Here is a 24,293-nt window from a genome sequence, read left to right as displayed (position 1 = left end):
ATTTCTTTTAATCTTGAAAAGATTTTGTTCTGTTTACATTTCTTGTATCTAAATTATACAATACTTTTGACACAATCTTCATTAAGTATTTCACAGTGCACAAGATTAAAAAGAGTTCTAACAGATGAACAGCAGAGGCTACTGCAGCGGCCACCACCAAAACGGAAAAATTTGTTCTTTGATAAAATAAAAACCCTTACTACTAATATTCAAGATTCATGATCTCATTCATTCATTCAGTGTCTTTATTCTTTACATAGTTTACATAATGTTTATCATAGTTTAATAATGAAATATTCTTATTATATTGTGTTCATAGCTAGATTCCATTTAATTGTTATGAAAAGACAATAAATCGCGTTTGTATTCTTTCCAAAACGGAAACTCGCTCACATTGACCAACAAATATTTTTAAGATTATATTTTGAAAAGTACATAACATAATGAAATAATATGTACATACAAATATCAATACTGCTCCATCTTTATACAATACTAGTAGTTCCTGAGATTAGCGCGTTCAAACAAACAAACTCTTCAGCTTTATAATATTAGTATAGATATTAAGTTTTAAACAATTTATTCAAATAGCTATCTATTCTAGTAGAAAAGCTATTCACATTCATATATTTTAGAATATATCAAAGTAGTAAGTCCCAAAATCTACTCAAAATAATACCAAAAAACTATACAATGAAGCTTTACTAGACTTGATAAAATAATTATTTAACTCTCCCGTTTTATATTCAATGATATTATATCAACTAGGAGGTGCTATGTAGTATATTATGTACCTCACACCTTCCAATACATAATATGCATGCCCATTCTAATGTGAGACCAATGCAATTATTTGTTAGGTACTGTAATTAAGTAAATGTTATTTCTTATCACTCTTAAAATATGTTTAATAAGTACCAATAAGGTACACAGAAGTTTATTCTTGATTTAAGATTGGAAGAAAAATCTTTTATTACCATTGTACATATTATATTCAATTTGTGTCAATTCCATCACTATACTAAGATCATGCCCTTATTTCTTACATTCACATGCGCAAATTTCACTGCACAAAGTCTTATACACCGTTCAACGGTGTTAGTTATATCAGAGATTAAAACTATCCAATCGCAGCTTCCCATCGTTTTCGGTCAAGTACAATAAGTCAGCCATTGTCTGCTCGCATATAGCCTCTTCCGCTTTCTCCGACATCTAAAAGGTATATTTGTTTGTTAATTATTCGAATTGTATGTAATACAAGATATATCTTAATAAAAAAATACAGGGTATTTGAAAATCATGCTCTGGTTTGTTAGGTTTGTGTCTTCTAACTATTGTATTGATATGCATATATTATTAAGAATAATTTTGTTTTCATGGTTTGTGTAACCAAAAATTAATTTTTAAAGGTAGTAGGTAGGAAGAAGTAAATAACTCTTTTAAACATTTTACAGACTTGGCATTCATCTAAATTCATTCCTATGATTTTATTAAATTGATCTCATAACTTCTACACCCCTTCACATGCTTTCACATCTAAATTACCGGTTGTCTGGAAGAAATATTTAGCGCCTTATCGCTATTTAGCGATAAGGCCGCCGTTTGTTACAATGTATCCTAGATTAAGTCACAATTTGTAATTTTTAAGAGCAATAAAGTAATAAATAAATCTTAACTCATACTCACCGGCCTAAAAGCATGTTTGGTGTTCGGTGTGAATTTAAAATTGGGTCCAAAATTTACGCTGACTGTGCAATTCTTGTGCAACGAAACGGATGGATAGTAGCATCCTTGAAACACATCAGTGAACGCTTCGCCTTGACACTCGCCGTTCTTGAAAAAGTATATTTTACTTCCTGATAGCGGTTTCAGATTGTTGAGAGATTCCTGGATGTTGTCCTTGTCCTCGTAGTATAGGTGGCTCTTGAATTTAACGAGCGGCTGCAAGTTTAATATTTATTTGAGAAATCATTCATTTAATTATTTTTAATAAGGAACTAACTAAAGTGCTTTCAAATAGCTAGAACATTTTTTTTAAGTTGAAAATAATTAAATAACATTTATTAATATACAAGAAGTTATTCAAACTGTTTGATTCTTTTATAATAATTTTCTGAATATGAAATCTTTCTTAAACTACTATAGGGGGGAAATATGTAATGCCAACTGAAAAAAAAGTGCTCTACATATTTATAAAGTTTAGTAGAGATTTCATACAGGTTGTAATTTAAACAGATTTTAGTCAGTTCGATTCCAGTGTCTTTCCTAAAATAATGAAATGTTCTCTATGAGTTAAATTGTCTTTCTACTTGAATAAGAGTACTTTATGTTCAGTAATATTGTATAGCTTTTATAAGTACTTACGCGATCTTTATAAGTGTTTGGTGTGTACTTGGTAGTGGGGCTATCTGGCAAAATGATGAGGAAACCCAACGTGTCTCCCTCACCGTAACCCGGACTGTAGTGCTTACCGCGAGATTCGTGGAACCTGTGAAATCAATCGAATAAGCATATAATAAGAAAACAGACTTACAGAAGCGAAACTGACATAATATACATATTTACGTATAACAGTATTTTGATAGACTTAAAGGATTTTTGAAAATTTGCCTGCATGCAACCTTCTAATCGCGATATTTATTATGTCCGCGCTGCTTCATGCAATCGTCAACCACGCTACAAAATGGCTAAGTTTTCTTCCTAATAGCATATTAAGAGTCAGTCTAGTTGATATAGTCTTGCGCGACGCATGGCATGCATTGCCGGAGCGACGTTGCCGCTCCGTCAATACAATTTTGATTGTTTATACGCAAGTATCACAATATTATGTAGATACAACCAGTAGGTAAACTTCATACAACACGTACGAAATGGCTCACGCACACAAGCAAGAGTGTTTACAAGAATCGTAAGGGTATTTCTTCTTTCTGGTATATCTGTCAATTATCATAATTTTCTTTGTATCTGTATATTGTGATCCTACCCATCTATACCCACCCAGCCTTTTTTTTTAGTGGGGAAATCATGCATAGATAGTAGATACCCACGGCCTTGGGGGAAAGGGCCGTGGGTTATGTCGGATTCCTACCGACCAAAACCCCACTGTGTTCCGGCAAGCCGCATCAACGACGGGGCCACGGGTATAGGTAGAATTGGTCCGTGACCCCATCAGCAGCTGCCCGTCTCCAGGCCAACACAAACTATGAGTCCGCCAGCTCTGACCTGATCTAATGATCTGAGCGGAACACGTCTCACGCCGCCTCAACTCACTGGACGATGGACTAAATCCCCGCTCCATCGCCCGGCGCCCCTCGTTAGGGAGGCTGGTTGCGGCCGCGTAAATCAGCCGCAACGCGACGACGACGCCCAATAGGACGTCGGCGCCGGATCGGGTCTGCGTCAGGAGTACCCACCCAGCCTACCCCTATCCCCTGCCCGTGCCACCAGTACCCGCACCTGGTGCCCTTCCTGCTGCGCCACGAGTAGCCGAACTTGTCGTAGCCGAGCGGCGCCTGCAGGTTGGCGTACCGGCGGCCCCAGCCCACGCGGCTCGCGGCGCCCTCCGGCATCTCCTCCACGCTCGCCTCCCAGTACCACGCGCCGCGGGACACGCCTGTGCATACAAATAATAAATAAATAATAATAAATATTTCAGGACAATTTTCACACATGGCACGATCTGATCCCATACTAAACTTTCGCTTGTGTTATGGAAACCAGATGGCTGATAAACATACATACATAATTTTAAATAAATACTTATATATAGATAATTAACACCCAGACACAGAGCAAACATCTATGTTCATCACACAAATATTTGCCCCGGGTGGAAATCGAACCCACGACCTCTGGCTTGGAAGGCAGGGCCACTACCAACCAAGCCAACCGGTCAGTCAAAATATATACAGGTTTTCTCGAGGAAAGTTTTAGTATATAATTTACTACCTGGTCCGCCCCGGCTTCGCCCGTGGTACATATTTCGCAATAAAAGGTAGCCTATGTTCTTTCTCAGGGTCTAAAGATTATCTGTGCCAAATTTCAAATCGGTCCAGTAGTTTATACGTGAAAACCATACATACATACAAACCTTTCCTCTTTATAATATTAATATAGATTAGGTTCTAGTCAAAACGGGCGAAGCCGCGGGCATAAAGATAATTATTATAAATTATTCACGATCGATATTTATAGTCAAGGTCGATAATATTATGAGTAAAAAGTTGTAGATAGGTTACCAATAACATTCTATCTTCAAAAACGGCACAAAAACGCACGTAAGGCAAATACCATGAGCGAAAAAGATACATTTCGCGTGCTGCATACTGCACTTTTCAACTTATAATATCATGGGTGAAAGTGTATTTATTAAAAAGGACGCTGTTCGATTAATTCGACCGCATCTCTAAAATTAAATCGAATATACGTTCGTTCATAAACGAATTCATACAAATCTCACCATGAGTCGCCCGCACCATGCAATAGCCCTTCTCCCCAGTGACAGCTAGCCTGTCTTCAGCAATCTTCAGTTGCGGCGCTCGATCGTGCAACGCGAGCAACACGCCCCCGGGACATAGCGAACGGTACAACCAGCCCGGTATCGGCTTGCCACTCCATTCGTTGCTTTCGTCAAACTCCTGAAATTTGGGACGTATTTTCAATGGAGGAATTCCAGATGATATGGTTTATTGCAATAGCAAAATGTAAGCTTGCCCTAGGCCAACTCCGTTTCGCCCATGGTTTTTAATTCTAGTCAATAGACAGATCAAACGAATTAAGTCAGCGAAGACTCCGTCTAAATCCGTAAGATTACTTACCTAAACAAAACATAGCACCTATTACATCATACCACAATTTACCTGTCTGAACGGCGCGTGCGGGTCGGGCTCGGCCAGTATGTACCTATAGCCATCCTTGTTAAACGGATGCTCAGTAGGGTACCCGTGCGAGGGTAGCTTGAGCGAGCTGAGATCGCTCGACCTGCCCTTCTTGCCGACCGGCGCGCCCGTCTCAGCGCCCACCGCGGGCCGCCGCTTGCCTTGTCGGCCCTTTACATTGCCCGTTAGAGGTACTGAAAGTGCAATATTTATGACTACTTATTTCCAAAACATTTGAATTTACCACTTATTTCAAAAATTTCTACAAGATTTGGCTTAGACCTTGCTAAAACATGACGAAAATATCAATTTAATAATAAACAATAACAAGGCTCATTGTTTCTAGGTACCTAATAAGTTTTATTACCTAAGTAATAAGTAATTTTAGCTCTAGGCCAGTTTCATCGTATAAAACATACTAGACGTAGAATTACTCGCGTGCAAATTACGTTATCGCGTGACAACATGACGTATTTCCATTCCCCATTTCATCCGCATCAAGTTTTGTTTTCTGGACAAAATGTAGCCTACGCCCTTTTCCAAGGTCAAGATTATCTTTGTTCCGAATTTCAGATTATCTCATTGTATTGGGCGAAACGGGCAGTTACTATCGTATTTAAGAAAGAAAACACATTGAAGTGTGAGGCAAATAGATTCATTTAAATATTATCTACATTATTGTACGTGGGTAATTTATAAAACAGTCTCTGATTGGGTCCGTCCGTTTTCGAAAAACAACATTTCAGAAAAAAAAATACGTTTTATCCACCATCAAGAAAATGGAGAACTCTATGTATTATAAAACATTTCATATATGTGTTAAAAATATATGCATATAGTTTAGAACACTTAGTATTAAGGAAAGTAAAGTTAAGGATAAGCACGTAGAAAAAATGGCCCAAGTGACATTTCTTACAAAAGGGCCCCGCAGAGGTCACAGGGAAGATTAATTTGGTTGTATTTGTGCTTATGCGAAGTCGAGGGCATCAGATAGCTGTATAATTTACGTCAATAGTGAATACGCCGTAAACCCGTTGTACAACTTGTAAACGAGCAAACTCTGACTTATTTCATATCTTAAATAAATAATCCTTTTCGTGGAAAATTAGCTTTAGGGACTTTATTTATTTATTTATTTATTTATCCTTTATTGCTCTTAGATAACATAAATATGAACTTAATCTAATTATAAATTAAAACAAATGGCGGTCTTATCGCTAAATAGCGATTTCTTCCAGACAACCGGACTTTCTAATTATTTCTGAAGGCATCGCCTAAAACCTCATACCTGTATTAAAGATATTAGCATCAATTTCTACTTTAATGATAACATTAATAGTTACGGTGTTACAGCTTCGCCTTTGTTACGCACGCATGCGCTGCGACTCGCGACTCGACAGTCGACACTGCAGTGTTTTATTGAAACACCCATTAATAACAATACTGTTTTATAAAAAGATTACAAGCTTATTACACTCCCAAATGGCTATATCCTAGTTTAAACTGGCCTGTTTATCGGGCTCATACAAAATCTTTTATTATAGAAACTAATGCGCTGGCATTTTCTTTTTCATTTTGCTATCTATGATTTGCGGTCATCGCGTTACTTGGAAACCCGAGCTTAATAGGCTATATTAAGACACAGATCATACCAGTTAAATCGATACGAGAAGTTTTAGACCAATCAGATTCTGTTACACAATGCGCACTAGAAAAATGATTAATAATATGCGAACAGAACATATAAAGAAAAATATGTACGTTTCAAGATTATATATATGACTTTCAATAATTCACATTAACATTAGAGAAATTTTGAAAAATACTAATGTTTTGTTTTCAAATGAAAATTCCAATAGATTTAATTTTTATTGTGTTTGGACGCAGAATGCTGCTCCACAATATTTTTTAAGTACATAAAAATGGTATCCGATCGATTTTTATTTAATACGAAAATCGCTAACTAGCCTCTACAAATAGCAAGAGTCACATTAATTAAAATCATTAATAATTAATATTTAATATAAATGGAGTGATTAAGGTGATTGCAACGATCTGTTCCCAGCCAATATCCCGCTAGATGGCGCTGAATTCTACATTTCTAGTTTATTTGAGTTTTTGCGTAATTGGAATAGTCATCAAACCTAGGAATAGTCATGGCGGTTACTGCATATTATATTTTATTGAAATATGTTATATCATTGCCTTAAAATCCACCCAATTCGGTAAAATTATGCGTTTTAACATCTGTCATTGCATACAGGGTCGTTTACACACACAGACGTATACAAAAATGATAAAGATTTAACTCTAGATGGCGTGAATGTAAAGCGCGTCACACACGGTGAAGATATTACCTATAATATTTTATCTAATCTAGTAATATTTTATATTACAGTATCTTAAGGTATCCGGTATCAGCGTTCTGACCATCATTTTTCTTTTTTCGCTGTAGAACCGCCATCCTGTTACAAATGACCCACAAAGGAGAATGACCACGGGTGGTATCGGTAAAATTTTAGTTGTGCCACGTATTCGTTATATTGTTAATTCCTATTTGTATTTATAATGATCATATGTATCAATATTAAGTCTTAATTAAACCGGATAAATTGAAATAATAGTAAAAGTAAAAGTTTTTCTTTTGAAACATGTATGACTACGTATGGAATCGGTAAAATACTAGTTGTGTCACGTGTTCGTGATATTGTTAATTCCTATTTGTATTTATAATGATCATATTTATCACTATTAAGTTGTAATTATACCGAATAAATAGAAATAAAAGTAAAAGTTTTGTTTTGACACATACCTATATCTATCTCTCTTGCAAACGTCATAATATGTCATAGTTTCTATTTGAAATGTCAAATGAATGTGTTCGACGCATTGTTCGATGTTATTTTGAAATAATGTTTAAATTACGATTTACTTTTCACATTTGTCTTGTAAATTAAAATATTACCTATGTAATAAATGTAAAACTTAACGTTCATCGTTAGTTTAAACTCGATTAAGTAGTTTTTTGAAGTGTTGAATAAAACTATTGTTTTATTTTTATTGTCGCGAACTGCGGCTTATTTACATAAAAACTTTAATCATATCTAAAAGTACTAACATCAAGCTTTAAATTGAGCTATATTTCATCTTGACACAATAAGTTTGATTGCGATACCAAGTGCCATAGTCACTTGGGCAATCTCCTGTGGTTTTCATTTTTCTGTATGGGTAGACAAAACTTCAAAACGCCACCTGCTACGGTTTATATTATTATGAACGATTAGCTTTCCGCCCGCATTTTCAAAAAAAAACCCGTATAGTTCCCGTTCCCGTGGGGTTTCCGGGATAAAACCTATTCAATGTGTCCAAGTTACGTTCTATATGTGTGCTAAATTTCATTGTAATCGGTTCAGTAGTATTTGCGTGAAACACACACATACACATCCTCACAAACTTTCGCATTAGTAGGAAGTAGGATTGTTATAAAAATAAAAGTTATATTTGTTGGCGTAAACTATTTTATTGTAATTTTGGGAAATAAATAATGTCAAAATTGATTACCTACAATAAAACGCAGTTTTATTTTATTACCTACATTACACTATTGTTTTTTTTTTATCAAAACATGTATTTGAAGTAGCAAATATGATATTATGCTGATCCAAGCATTTTCACTCAAAACTAATATCACTAATGATTTGTAAAAGTAAATTATTTCAAAATACATTTCATAACCAACAAGTAAGAATAATTATTCATACAACAACAAATCAAAAACACTATTTACTATGGAAAAAAAACCAGGAAGGTGAAAAACATATTTACAATTTCGATGCACTCGACTTTTAGTAAAATAATAGGTAAAAATATTATTATGGTTTTGATCACAGACATATCTGTGGTTTTGATTTTAGCTACTAGTATCAGAAAGCTGCGTGTTCAATGTACGTCGGGGTCCCACAACTGTGGAGGAAGGAAGGTAGAATACCTCCATCGAATAAGTGAAGTTTCTCGACATACTCGATTTGCCGGCCGGCCTCAATGAAGATTGTCCGAAAGTTGTATATGTGCTCTGTAACGAAAAAATTTCGCTAGCGCGATTCAGAGTGAGGTGTCGTACAATATACCTAATGAAGTTTTTCATCTTTTTATTTTACTGCAAATACAAAATAAAAATTAAACAATGGTAATGTAAATTCTAAACAAACTACTACCAAAATACAATTAGAACAAAAATCATTTGACTGGTTGATTTCACCCAGAGGCCAGAGGCGGCTCGTGACAAAATTGTATGGGTGTTCACTTGAAATAAAACAACGAAAATACAATAGCGTAGCAGGATAATTTATTACAAAAAAAAATGAGCACCACCTTTTATAAAATGTCTATAACACTAAAAATTACAAAGTACAGGCTATTTCAAAACGAATTCAATGACTAGGTATCAATAATTAGTAAATCACCGAATTTGCATTCGCGAGCGTAGGTATCCATAGTGTTTGTCACTGACGGTCACTGACCTCTATAACTTATAGTTATAGAGGTCAGTGGTGTTTGTTGTGTAAACATGTATGTATTTGAGTAGTTAGTAGCATATTATATTCTGAATTTCTGATCCATGCCTATTCACTCAAAACTAATAACACTAATGATTTGTAACAGTAAATTATTTCAATAGGTAGGTATTTGAACATTTCCCAACAAGACGTAAGAATAATTATTCGTAGGTATACAAGATACAATAACAAATCTAATACACTATTTATTATTTTATTATTTACTAGCGGTCCGCCCCGGCTTCGCCCGTGGTACATGTTTACGTTTTCTCTCCATAAGAAGTAATAGCTAGAGAGCTAGCGCAAAGCTACCTGTATGTATTTGACCAGACCTGGATTTTTGTGTGTTGATTCCCCTATACCTACTATACATGAGATGAGGAGTCACTAAGCCCAGAGTGGTGGACGGGGCGCGCGCTTAGGTAAGACAGGTGGAAATTTTTGGCGAACTTTGAAACCATTTGACCACGTCTGCCATTTTGATATTTGAAAATAGATTATTATTACTATCGGAAAATAACAATGGCAGACCATTATCACGCGGATAACATTCTGGCAGACACTTATGAAAGTGCTGAAAAAAATACAATTTTGAAAGTATTTGACCAGATCTGCCATTCATATATTTTATTTATTAGGGTCTTAAAAACTTATTTTCGAAACGGCAGACATTTTCATTGCGTACAGACTTCAGCAGACAACAAAACTTTACAGACTTCAGCAGTCAACAAGACTTAGCTTCTACATGGTCAGATGTATATATGTATTACGTTCCCTGACCTTACATCAATGATTTACTTTATTAATGTTTTTATGGTCATTTACATTTAATTTTGAAAACTATGGAATAAAATTTATAAATTTGATGATACAAAACTAAATATACATTTGTAAAGAATCTCAAATATAAAGTTGTGTTGCAAATAACAAATCATCATTTAAATATTTAGTTTATTTCTTTATTTAAGAAACAATTAACAATTACAAAACAACATAAAAAAACACGCATGCATTTATTGAAATGTTCATTCATCATCACTATCGTATGGCGTTGTGTGACTCGTCTTCATAATCCATTGAATCGGATTCTGTAAAAGTAAAACGTAAATTATATAATAAAAGAAATGAGTCATTATAAACTTACCTAGTAAGGCAATGCCTTTGATGTCGCACGATGCCGCCGCGCCGCCAGTGTAGGTACTTCTGCTGCTACATGAAAATATGCTAGGGTTGCAACAAATGGGAAATAAAACAATTGTGATTATTACTATTATGATGTAATCATTTATTCATATTATGTACATTCAAAACAATTGCTATTATTAAATCTGATGTAATTATTTTTTCATAAATATATAATTATTATTAATTACATAATATATTGCACTGTGAAATATTTACGTATCACTTTATTTTTGATGTTCTTAATTGTCTTTTATAAAATTTAAGTGACGCATTCGCATTGGGATCAACAATCCGATAAGAAAAGAATGGAGACAACATATACATAGCTTTGATTTCAATTCTACAGATACAAAATATACAATCTATCTAAAATGATACAACGGATGTTTCCTGCGTTTTCTCGTCAAAATACCGAAACAACGTAATTATTGTATAGTAGTTGGGCGTGAAAGTAAAAAAACAAATGAAAAGTGTTTTCCATATGATTATTTATTAAATTTACGCGATTAAGAATAATTTCAACGATACAATTTAGTAACCGAGAATTCAGAGGATTAAAGAAAATACCTGCCTGATCATTTTATCAAACTCTAAAAGAATTATGGTTATTTCGCATCACTCGGTTTATTAGTTTGGTAATAATTATTAAAGGTAGTTACAACCCTAGCCATTGAGTCGAACGGTAGGCAACACAATATCGACTTTGTGCGGGTACATATGGTACATTTCTTCTTGCTGTGAAGCGTAATTATTATTATTAAGATTTTTTAGGCTATTTTGAATCAGCTGTTCTAATTTAATTCTAGAAATTTATTAAAACGTGATTTTTTTAAAAGTATATTATGAGTTTATAAATACCTCAACCAACAGTTATTGTGTCCTATCCTCATTTCTTTATATCTTGGTAGTTAACTAAAGTGTTAAATTTACATAACCTCAACAACAACATTTACACTGCCACTGCACTAAAACTAAACTAACTAGCTCTCTAGCTATAAGAACCATCCTCGTACTTCAAGGGATATAATAAAAAAAGAATTATCGAAATCGGTTCAGCCGTTCTCGAGTTATGCGCTTACCAACACATTTTGCGATTCATTTTTATATATAAGACTAGCGGTCCGCCCCGGCTTCGCCCGTGGTACATGTTTACGTTTTCTCTACATAAGAACCATCCTCGTACTTCAAGGAATATAATAAAAAAAGAATTATCGAAATCGGTTCAGCCGTTCTCGAGTTATGCGCTTACCAACACATTTTGCGATTCATTTATATATATATACTAGCGGTCCGCCCCGGCTTCGCCCGTGGTACATAATATTTACGTTTTCTCTACATAAAAACCATCCTCGTACTTCAAGGAATATAATAAAAAAAGAATGATCGAAATCGGTTCAGCCGTTCTCGAGTTATGCGCTTACCAACACATTTTACGATTCATTTTTATATATAAGATAAGATTATGTGAAAATAACCAGGAAGGTGAAAAACATATTTACGAAAACATAGTAAGTAACATAATATGGCTGTCGCTACAATAATTATATTTCAATTTTATCTTTTTATACCTAGTAGAACTGGCCGACGAATAAAAAAAATCGTATTAGAATAAATACAATAAATTACGGAACAAAAAAAGGATTGTAACTGAATTAGGTATGTTTGTTTCTGGGCGCACCGTTTTCGACGACGCGACGCGCGACGTAAGCGTATAGGTATAGGTACCTACTTTGCTAAAACAAACTAATAAAATTGTGTGTCTGTCTGAAAATTCGGAAAAGCATATTTTGCAAGTTTGTAATTACTTTGATAGTTTACCGATTTATAATAATTGTAATTGTAATTGTATAATATATAATTTGCAATGTGGTGAAATTTCATAAAAATCACGGGCCAATTTTTTGTTTTGAATCCCACCGAAAATATAATTGCGTTATTAGAATAATTAATTACTATACCTACCCACGATCAATTATTACAATATAGTCTCAAATGCATACTAGAGAAATATTGCAATTTGATTCAATTAAAATGCATAGCATACAAAAATAAATTCACAACACAAGAAATTCCGCGCGCAAATCATAGCGCGTGTCAATGAAATCAAGAATGTTTTATATCAAGCCGACGCGGACGACGACGCGACGCCGAACAAAAGTACCTACGACGGACGACCACGCTTCGAGTTGCCAAACGCAAACAACATGAGTAATAAATTGTTTACAAAAAAAACAAGTTTTCCATTTTTCTGTATGAGTAGACAGAACTTCAAAACGCCACCTGCTACGGTTTATATTATGAACGATTGTTATAAAAATAAAAGTTATATTTGTTGGTGTAAACTATTTTATTGATCAATAATTTTGGAATTTAAAATTGTCAACATTGATTACAATAAAACGCAGTTTTCTTTTATTACACTATTGTTTTTTTTATCAAAACATGTATTTGAAGTACCATATAATATTATGCTGATCCAAGCATTTTCACTCAAAACTTATATCACTAATGATTTGTAAAAGTAAATTATTTCAATATACATTTCATAACCAACATGTAAGAATAATTATTATTATTCCTACCTACAACAACAAACCTAAAACACTATTTACTATGGGAAAATAACCAGGAAGGTGAAAAACATATTATTATTTACGATTTCGACGCACTCGACTTTTAGTAAAATATAGTAGGGAAACATAATATTATGGTTTTGATTTTTGCTACTAGTATAAGAAAACTGCGTGTTCAAACTACTTGTTTGTCTGTCTGAAAATTCGGAAGTACTTTGGTAGTTTACCGATTTATAATAATATTGTATATATCGTTGTTTAAAAAATATTCAAACACAATAAAATATGATATATGTACTGATTTATCACTGGTTTCAGTGATGAACTGATGAGTCAATTATAGCCACTATACTTTCGTCATACGTGTGTATGATTGATGTGATTTGCAACGTGGTGATATTTCAGAAAAATCACGGGTCAAATTGTCCCACCGAAAATATAACTGCGTTATAAGAATAACTATACCTACGATAAATTATACATAATACAATATAGTCTCAAATGCATACTAGTGAAATATTTTATTTGAATCAATAAAATAAAAAAAAAATAAAAAATAATAATAATACAAAAATAAATTCACAACACAAGAAAATCCGCGCGCAAATCATAGCGCGTGACAATGAAATCAAGAACTTTCGAGCCGACGCGGACGACGAAGGAGCCTAACAAAAGTACCTACAATCATAGGCGGCTCGTGACAAAATTGTATGGCCGTGTTCACTTGAAATAAAACAACGAAAATAGGTACCTACAATAGCGTTAGCAGTACAAAAAAAATGAGCACCACATTATAAATGTCTATTTATACACTAAAAATTATAGAGTATTTCAAAACGAATTCAATTATTATTTAGCAATAATTAGAAAATCCCCGAATTTGCATTCGTGATCGTATTCATAGTGTTTGTCTACACTAATATTATAAAGAGGAAAACTTTGTTTGTTTGTTTGATTGTAATGAATAGGCTCATAAACTACTGGACATTTTACCAATGTTTGCAAGTTTGTGATTACTTTGATAGTTTACCGATTTATAATAATTGTATACTTATATCATTGTTTAAAAATATTCAAACACAATATGATATAGGTACTGATTTATCACTGGTTTCAGTGATGAACTGATGAGTCAATGTTAGCCACAATACTAATCACTTTCGTCATACATGTGTATGAACTATGATTGATGTGATTTGCAATGTGGTGAAATTTCATAAAAATCACGGGCCAATTTTTTGTTTTGAATCCCACCGAAAATACATATATTACTAATTGCGTTATTAGAATAATTAATTACTATACCCACGATCAATTATTACAATTTACAATATAGTCTCAAATGCATACTAGAGAAACATTGCAATTTGAATCAATTAAAATGCATAGCATACAAAAATAAATTCACAACACAAGAAATTCCGCGCGCAAATCATAGCGCGTGTCAATGAAATCAAGAATGTAATTTTATATCAAGCCGACGAGCGACGACGCCGAACTAAAGTACCTACAGTACCATTTACCTTCAGTGTACAATACAGTTTACAGACCTACGACGGACGAACAATAATGAGTAATAAATAAAAAAAAACATAGTTTCTAAGGTCATTAGTTTTATTTTATTTTATTGTTATTTTCTTTGAACGATTGGAAATGAAATTACTCAATTTTTACACAGAACTTTGATTTATTAGAATTATGCTCATTATGCATAAGATAACGAACGCGAATGCACGACATCTAGCGCGTCAATGTCTAAACATCGCCTTTCGTTTAGACATTGACGCGCTAGATCTGTAATAAGTATATAGTCTATGCGCTAGATGTCGTGCTTTATGTCGTGTTTCGCTTGGCAAAAGTCACGCACACTACTGTAGAAGTGTCAAATTTTTCCGGTATTTTACTGTTGTTTTTCTAAGTAAATATTGTAAATTATTGATTAAAAAGGTCGAACGCGCACACATTTCATTATAGAGAAGTGATAAAATGATTAGTTTTAAAGAAATAGTGTCTGTGTTAAGTGTTTAGAGGTAATCAAAAATGTATGGAGGGACGGTCGGAACATCAACCTTAAGCCTAACCAGGCCTCCGTCACTCGCTCAAGGTCGCGCTATAAGTGCCTACCGCACAGTAGGTCGGTACCGACCCAAGCGGCAGTTGGTTGGCACACGCGAGACTGCGCACCCGCGTCACGTTTCCCGCGCTCGCTACCAAGATGCCCGGTTATAATTGCGATGTGGACGGGTGTCGATGTATTAAAGCACATATAATTTTTATCTGTATTGGTCTTGTGGCCGCAGATTCACCCGAATGAACCCTCTACCCGTGAACCCGTAAATCTCAGCCATATAGTCAGCAGCCCCCGAGCCACGCAGTAACAAAGAAACTCACAAACCTAGACCAGGCTACTTTTTATCCAGGAAACACATATAGCGGGTCCACGCGGGTAAACCGAAGGAAACAACTACTATCAATAAGATTTCATTTTTTTTATTGTATAATGTAACAAATATAATTAACAATAAAAAATTAAGTGTTTCAGCAACTCTGTGTTTAATTTACGCGCTCGGTACAACCCTAAAGTTTTCGTTTGATGACGCAATCACGCGGCGTGCGCGGGAAACTCGCTTCTCGGTGCGTGTTCGTAGAGTACATTTTTTACTGCAGCCGAGTTGCGGCGCATTTTGTAGGTAAATATAGCGTAGGTATTTTAGCTTTTGTATGGGAGTGATGTATCTGTTACGAAGTAACTATTCTCTAATCTGTGGCCTAACCGTGTAACATGTAGAGTTACAATAGGGAAATAATATAATATTATAGAGCTAGAATTGTATGTTAAAATACCAGAACAAACTTGTAATGGTAATTTTATTATAAGAAGCTACTTTAATATGTTAATTTTTAATCCTTAAATTAAAAATATATATCGTTCGTTTACCATTGGAAATCGCATGTATATCACATACCTATTTGGTTTATTGCTATTTGGTTTGTGAAGCTCTATATCAATACACATCACTGATTTAAATTAAATCATAACCATGAAATATTGCTTCACTATAAGTCCTAGGTACCCAGGAGTATTAGCGAAAGTGGGTATTACGTCACCGCGTCGCATGAAATTGTCTTTGTATTTTTCTAGATTTTTACGAACTAGGTACAGCTATTACTGTTAAATTCTTGATATTGTGTGTGATTAAAATTGATATAAAAGATCTTTGATATTCGTTTGTATTTAACATTAATCAGTCAAGCTAATCGGATCTTAGATCACATTCACTTACCGAGTTAAGCTAATAAATGCAACATAAAGCGTCGACAATGCAACGAAGAAAATATTTTTTCATAAAATAAACATTCATGGTACGAAAAAAAATTATTTAATATTTAATCAAAAAAGGTCAAGCTTAATTTACTCACACGCTATATTAATAAAACTACGATAACAGGAAAAGTAGGTCACAAATAAAATTCTCGTTTAATCTCCATTTATATTATATCTCAACGAAAACATAATATCAACTAGACTTCTGGTTAACAATTACCTTTATTTGAATAAACATAATAAAATGCTAATTAAGTCAGCGCTACAGAAAACATGTTACGCAACGATTGTTATCTTCAGTGTTCTACTCAAATTGTGGATGACCTATAAGTTAAGTTTGTATTCGTCGTAAACGAATAAAACATTACCCTATAAATACGTCCATAATAATAAACTCCGAAATTGTTTGTTTTAGCAGTAACATATTGTTTTGAAGCTGTAAACTAAATCGCACATAAATATAACTTAAAAGCGTGTAAATAATCATAAAACACTTACTATCCATGTCGAACGGGAACGGTAATCACATTAATTCGACGACCGACTACGAAACAGTGATAAGATAACGAACTAGTAACTGCCCTAAACATACACAAAGATACATATCACATTTACAATAATGCAAATTAAATGAACTCGAATACTTTCAATAGCTTTTCCATGCCACTGTGATAAAAAACCTACATTATAATACGAGCATGCAAAGTAAACATCCGTTCAAGGCCATTCACGTACGTACCTCTTATTACGTCTGGTGTAAAAATTTTAATGGTTTTATTTTACAAAATATAACTCACCAGCCATAAAGTTCAAGGTTTAATATGGAAATAATAAGGTGGAATCGATGGAGATATCGTCGTTGGACGCGACGCCGCGTATGTGAGCGTTTAAAGTGGGAGTAGAGCCACACTCGCAACGTAGCGTATACGTGTCGCGCCTGTGTGTATCGTCCGTGTTTACAAACACCACCGCAGTGCATACAGAACAATGTCATTATTCAATACTTGGTCTAGAATTTTATGCGACATGTTCGCGTAACTTACGAAGTATTATTTGCTACCACTTCGTTCATATGACCAACGTTAGCGCCCTAATATCGTTAATATTATGTCCTATACACAAAACCTGTTGTAGTCAAATTATAGCTTTTTGTCATCAAATGAACTGACAATATTTATTAGTGTTATGATGCTCCAATTAGAAAAAAAATATATTATTCGTATCTAGTGTTACTGATAAAGCACAATTAATTTTTGGTCTAGAATCTTGGCATATCCGTTATTAGCCCTGACGCCTAAACCATCATAATGCTGATAATTCATTTCGCAAGATTTAAGGGAAACGACATACGGTTAAATATTTGTCCATGAAAATATATACTTCTGACAAACCGAAGAAATAACTTCAGGGTTACACTGTATAATTTAACAGTGCGAATATTTGTTTTCAAAGCTGAGCCGGGATAAATTCTCGAATTCCCACTACTTATAGACCGGGAGATACTGACACAAAATTTCGAGTCATTTGTAACAGGATGGCGGTTCTACAGGAGTCTTAGTACGCAATGACAAAAATAAAAACGATGGTGTGAACGCTGGTACCAGCGGCTTAGTCGCGTGGGCGTTAGTCGAACTCGTCGGAAAAATAGCGAAGTCAAACGATTTGTAACACAAAAATTTTAGAATTTACCGATAGCCCATAAAAAAGAAGTAGGCGGTAGTGTCATGCCATACTTTTCCGGTGTGACTTACAGCCCGCCATACCGACGCGAATGTGTTGATTTAAAAAAACAATTCAACCATTTGTACCAGGCTAACTTTTGCATGCTTTTGCACAGGTAACCATCGTCGTGCAGCCATTTACGAAAATCGCCATGCCATACTTTTCGGACGATTCCAAATGGTCGCCATACCGCCGAAAATCTGCAAATTTTTTTTTTCGCCGAACCATTTGTAACACCCTAATTTTTTTTTTCAACAACTCCTGAATGATTATAAATAGAAGTCTGATAATGCCATACCTGTGGGAGGTGGCGAATGTGTATAAGATTTTTTTTTATTGTATGATTTTATTCGTATTTTGAACGATTTGTAACAGTATGGCATTAATCTGTCCTATAAGTTTGAGGTTCAACAAATATAAATACAAAATTTCAAAGATCTAGGTGGTAGAAATCTTCACTTCTATAAATTAATAATAAATTTATTTATGAAGTATGGCAGCACTTTTTCCCCCTACTAGAAGTATGGCAAATATAATAATGGTCACATTTTATCAAATACTCTCCAAAAATCCAAATGCAATACTGGTACAAAAAGTTTGGCGAAAAAAAAATTTTTTGCAGTTTTTCGGCGGTATGGCGACCATTTGGAATCGTCCGAAAAGTATGGTATGGTGATTTTCGTAAATGGCTACACGACGATGGTTACCTGTGCAAAAGTTAGCCTGGTACAAATGGTTGAATTGTTTTTTTTTTAAATCAACACATTTGCGTCGGTATGGCGGGCTGTAAGTCACACCGGAAAAGTATGGCATGACACTACCGCCTACTTCTTTTTTATGGGCTATCGGTAAATTCTAAAACTTTTGTGTTACAAATCGTTTGACTTTCGCTATTTTTACGACGAGTTCGACTAACGCCCACGCGACTAAGCCGCCGGTACCAGTGTTCACACCATCGTTTTTCTTTTTGTCATTGCGTACTAAGACCCCTGTAGAACCGCCATCCTGTTACAAATGACTCGAAATTTTGTGTCAGTATCTCCCGGTCTATTACTGAAAGGTTCTAGACAAATAGGGTCAGTTTTATGGAACTATATATTACTAGCGACCCGCCCCGGCTTCGCACGGGTGCAATGCTGATACTAAATACACTACAGAAAAACTTTTAACGTTGTATATAAAAACATAGCGGCCCGGCCGGCCGGTACCGCCGCAAACGGCACGTCCCGCAATTTTTAAATCTGTAATATCTTCGAAAATATTCACTTAAATCATACGGTGTAAAGTGCCATATAGAACTATATTAAATGAACAATGTATTCAAGGTATTTAATTGGTTAAGGATTAATGCTGTATTGGTTAAAATCGCTTCGAAAATTAGCCATTATTTGTCGTATAAAGTAAATGACAAAAAAAAGTTATTGTGGGTTATTCATAAGAGATAGACATATGCCATCGCGGACTTTTCTGTAGACCTTTTGTACAATACTTAGTACATTTTTTGATAAAACTCGTAGGGTTCAGCCTGCGTTTGCAATGTAAGCGGAAAAAATGTAATTATTTACGACATCATATTAGAAACCTCAAAAATAACAGTACTTCTCCACTATTTAATGGATGTTATTATACATATAAACCTTCCTCTTGAATCACTCTATCTATTAAAAAAAAACGCATCAAAATCCGTTGCGTAGTTTCAAAGTTTTAAGCGTACAAAGGAACATAGGGAAATAGGGACAGAGAATGCGACTTTGTTTTATACTATGTAGTGATATGTATGCGATAATGTACCGAAAATCAGAAAGATAAAAAATATAAATCATCTTTGTATATAATCTCTTTTTTGTCAGAAGAATGGTGCAATGTTTATTATGATGACAAATAAAAAATACTTGCTCATGTAAGAAATACTTGTTCCGAATTCGTGCTTCGTGATAATAATATGATTGAATACCTTGATTTGATCTTTTTTTGCAGGTAATAATTAGTAGATATTTATATTATGTCAAAATATAAACTTAGACCACACTTTTTTATGGAAAAACGAGCTATTGCTCATACCTATACTTAGCATATCATTTTTAAAATCTGCTACAACCTACCTAAGTACGATCAACTCTTTTTATTTAAGTATTCGTTCTTTTTATTTGCTAAATCTACATCTATACTAATATTATAAAGAGGAAAGGTTTGTATGTATGTATGTATGTATGTATGGTTTTCACGCATAAACTACTGGACCGATTTTGATGAAATTTGGCACAGACAATCTTTAGAGTTTCGACCCTGAGAAAGAACATAGGCTACCTTTTATTGCGAAATATGTACCACCATAAAATATAAATCAATATATATGTAGTTGTGAACGTAAAGAGGCAGTCCATTTTATGCAAAATTTTGAAATAAGTGCGACAGTTTTATCGGCGGCGCTAAAGTTAAATTTAGCTCTGAATGAGCGGTCTCATGGGGTCGCATACGAAGTCTGTAGAAAGTTCAACAAAATGTCGTACCTATGATATATTCATAAGCTAGTTTATGCCATTTGATCAAATTAGGTATGCCATCTCTCAATCCTACAAATATAATCCTACTAATATTATAACTGCGAAAGTTTGTGAAGATGGATAGATGGATGCTTGTTAACTCTTGCACGCAAATACTACTGAACCAATTAGACCCAGAATAAGACATAGGCTACAGCTACATTGGAACGGGAACTATGCAGGTTTTACTTTGAAAACGGGGGAAGCCGGAAACGGAAATCTAGTACATAATTTTATAAACGCAAAAGTTTGTAAGATTGGATAGATGTATGTTTTTTACTCTTTCACGCGATAAGATTTGATGATCCTTGGCAGTAATATAGCTTATGGATCTATCAGAAGATATCCTATATGGTATAGAAATATGTACTTGTACGGGCGCGGGTGATACCGCGCGACACAACTATCTTCATAAATAACCTTTTGAAATATAGGCCTTATTTCAATAAATTTTATTTATTGCTCCTTTCATTGTGTTTTTAAACAAATATAATAATTTGTTCAATTTTTTTTTTTATGAAATATAAAATTTACACAAGACACAGGTTTTTCGGCCTTTCAGTATGTAATTAAAATATCACGTTCTATTACAAATGAAATCAGTAAATATGTCAATACAAAACATCCACTGCATCTACAATGCGAGTGAACCTCGGGCCTAGCTTCAATTAAATGTAGACTATTGCTTTAGAAGTTTTAGTCATCACCATATTTAACCATATTTTATTTTTAATTTATCATTTTACATACAACTACACTTCAACTACACATCTTTGTAGCAAAGAAAAAATATATTCTTGTCTCTGTTCCTAATTTTTTGTAAAATAAGCCTGAGCATAAGCTTGTTGTTTTTAAACAATTTCAATGCAGTGACTGGGTGTGATCGCCAAATAAAGTACATAACCGACTGACTGGTTGGCTTAATTGGTAGTGACCCTGCCTTCCAAGCCAGAGGTTGTGGGTTTGATTCCAATCCGGGGCAAATATTAGTGTCATGAACATAGATGTTTGTTCTGTGTCTAGGTGTTGATTATCTTATACATATAAGTGTTTATTTTAAATTATATTTGTTTCAGCCATCTGGATTTCATAACAAAACTGAAATATTTATATTTATTTATAAGAAGCGGAGATGCCAAACAACAACAATTTTCCACCTAGATGTCTTGCTTGTTTAAAATATCACATCAAACAAAACAAAAAAGGGTTAATTACATATTTGAATCAAATACCCTAAACTACATTGCTTAGAGGTGTTGAATCAAGAGCGGGTATTGTTTCCTAACAACCTGCTTTCTTTTTCCACGGGAATGCATAAACTGACAAAATAAACATTTATTTGATCTCTTATAAAAAAATAAATTAAGAGCACTCATTGCATGCATTTCACATATTAAACAAATTTTCAAATTAAAATGTAATTACAATACTCCACAATTGCCCCTGTTGATGATGTCTACCTTTATAATATATACACAAAAATATTCCAAACTTTAAATCTTCCACATTCAACTTCATCCTGATAAAACTAGAAAATCCGTGACTATTAACTATAGTAACAATTGCCTGGTGAGATGTGGTCACATAATAAAAAAAATATAAATAATAATAATATGTACCTACTAAAACAATTTGAAAAAATTATATCTAAGTACTTACCCGTAGCTATTCCCATGTCGGTCACCTTTAACTGGCCCTGCTTTATCATAGCTTCATAATTGGGTTTAATATTTGTTAGTTGCAAGTTAAATAATCCAAACATGGGGCCTTGGTGTGCGTCCTCTTCATAGGTGAATGTCACTTGTATGTCTTTTATTAGCGCCCTCTGCACTGTTGCATACCAGGATTGCGTAACTCTAAAAACAAGCACACATTAAAAACTAAATTCTTGAAATCTCCTAATTAAACAGTTATTATTACCAAATCACAAAAAATTAAGAACTTCAAATCATGTCCCAAAACTGCAAGACAAATTTTAAAAATGGAATGTGATATAGATTTTTTTTTAATCCATAGACAATAAAGAAGAATGAAATATTCTTTTTATTTCATCAGTAAATAAATACCTACCGTCTTGGCATAGTCGTCATAGCTTCCCAGTATTGATCAATGTATGGTATTATTTCTTTATCCTTACTAAACAGGAACTTACTGCTTCCCTCTTTAATGCTTTCTTGTCTTAAATTTGCAATTGCAGTCAGACACATTTGTGGAAAAGCTATAAAATAAAACATAATAAAATAATGATAAAGCTACAGGCTCATTTATGTAATTGTAAGCAGAATTCATCATGGTCCACTAGTCAACGGAAAAATAATCAAAAAATAATTATTATTATAGGTCTTAGAGCATGATACCACATCATGAGTATCCTGCCGACTACAGAATTATGATAGAGATTTTATCAACAAATTGAAGTAACTTTTACTTACTAGCTTGGTTCTTTTTAAATGTTTCCAATCCTGTTGGTGAGCAATTTTTGCATATAAACAAATAATTCGACATAAATGGGACTAATTTTCCCAGTTGATATCCAATACAGGATTCATGAAACCACCTGTTGCAAGAAGCACAAAGAAGTTCCACTATATTCAAGTTTCGATCTTTGCCGCTGAAAAGAGGTTACATTGTTATTAAAAAAGAAGAAACACAACAGCCAGGTTGAATAACTTTTTTTTTCTACTCTAATTAAAAAACATACCAGTAACAATTTCCTTGAGTATCAGCATTTTTGTGTTTGTTTTTGTCGAGATTTTCCCCCGCTTTTTGAGATTCTGTTTGAGAGTTATGCGAATTGTCCATGGCATCGTTAGATATTTGAACTCCTTCATTTACAGAAGCCATTACAGTAATGGATAACCGGGAGGGTTAGTGGATTTAAATTAACCAATTAATATTTCATGTCAAATTCTACGAATAATAGCTATAAGATTACAGACTGAATTACTGTGATCGGTAAGCGTATAATGTATATTTATTTATTAAACGGTAGATCAATCGTCAGGTTGATAAAATACTTCAAACTCAAAAGACATAATCATACGTCACCACATGACAAATGACAAGCAAAGTTGTGTCAACTGTCAAACAGATGAAGTCGGTTAAAAACCATGGAAGACCATGGACCTCGGAGCAATAAATTGCAAACATATTAATATACACCTATACTAATTCCTTGGAGCATTCTTGGTTTAATGCTCTAAGACTAATTCAAACATTAAATAAATAAATAAAAAACACTTTATTGCACACACAAAAACAAAACAAAATCAAACAAAAATAATACACAAACAATGAAGCGGTACAAATAGGCGGCCTCGCTAAGAAGCGATATCTTCCAGGCAACCTTAGGATATAGGAAAAGTATGAAGAAAAATGAATAATTGGATAGTAGAAGGAGCATAGCGAGGCATTATAGAAGGTGCAAATAAAAGTAGGAAATACTTAGATAAATAAATACAAATATTAATACATATATACATAGAAAATAAGGAAAAATAAGGAATAACATG

At 34.0% G+C, this 24,293-nt stretch overlaps 1 protein-coding gene across 3 annotated transcripts; it reads right to left on the bottom strand.

Annotated features, from left to right (window-relative positions):
- Window positions 1-7: 7 nt before the first annotated feature.
- On the bottom strand, window positions 8-23,799 carry ash2 (Set1/Ash2 histone methyltransferase complex subunit ash2). 3 transcript variants are annotated; one of them, XM_090106726.1, is made up of 10 exons: window positions 23,483-23,799; window positions 23,214-23,392; window positions 22,852-22,999; window positions 22,441-22,637; window positions 4,860-5,071; window positions 4,460-4,637; window positions 3,457-3,613; window positions 2,365-2,488; window positions 1,687-1,941; window positions 8-1,212 (listed from the first exon to the last, which is right to left on the bottom strand). In XM_090106726.1, exons 1-10 carry the CDS (start codon window positions 23,623-23,625, stop codon window positions 1,108-1,110), a joined length of 1,698 nt encoding a protein of 565 aa, XP_089962852.1. In that variant the 5' UTR covers window positions 23,626-23,799; the 3' UTR covers window positions 8-1,107. The 3 variants fall into 3 exon arrangements, with proteins under 3 accessions (XP_089962852.1, XP_089962854.1, XP_089962853.1); XM_090106728.1 differs by lacking the exons at window positions 22,441-22,637; window positions 22,852-22,999; window positions 23,214-23,392; window positions 23,483-23,799 and adding an exon at window positions 17,015-17,164 and having other exon boundaries at window positions 68-1,212; XM_090106727.1 differs by lacking the exons at window positions 22,441-22,637; window positions 22,852-22,999; window positions 23,214-23,392; window positions 23,483-23,799 and adding an exon at window positions 17,314-17,435 and having other exon boundaries at window positions 70-1,212.
- Window positions 23,800-24,293: the final 494 nt, after the last annotated feature.

This window comes from Colias eurytheme, chromosome 10, assembly GCF_061535395.1.
Source record: "Colias eurytheme isolate Ceu_HAF_F1 chromosome 10, ilColEury1 Martin Lab GWU primary, whole genome shotgun sequence".
Taxonomy (NCBI): domain Eukaryota; kingdom Metazoa; phylum Arthropoda; class Insecta; order Lepidoptera; family Pieridae; genus Colias; species Colias eurytheme.
Note: the sequence above shows the minus strand (reverse complement) of the source record. Positions and strands in the feature narration are given on the sequence as shown.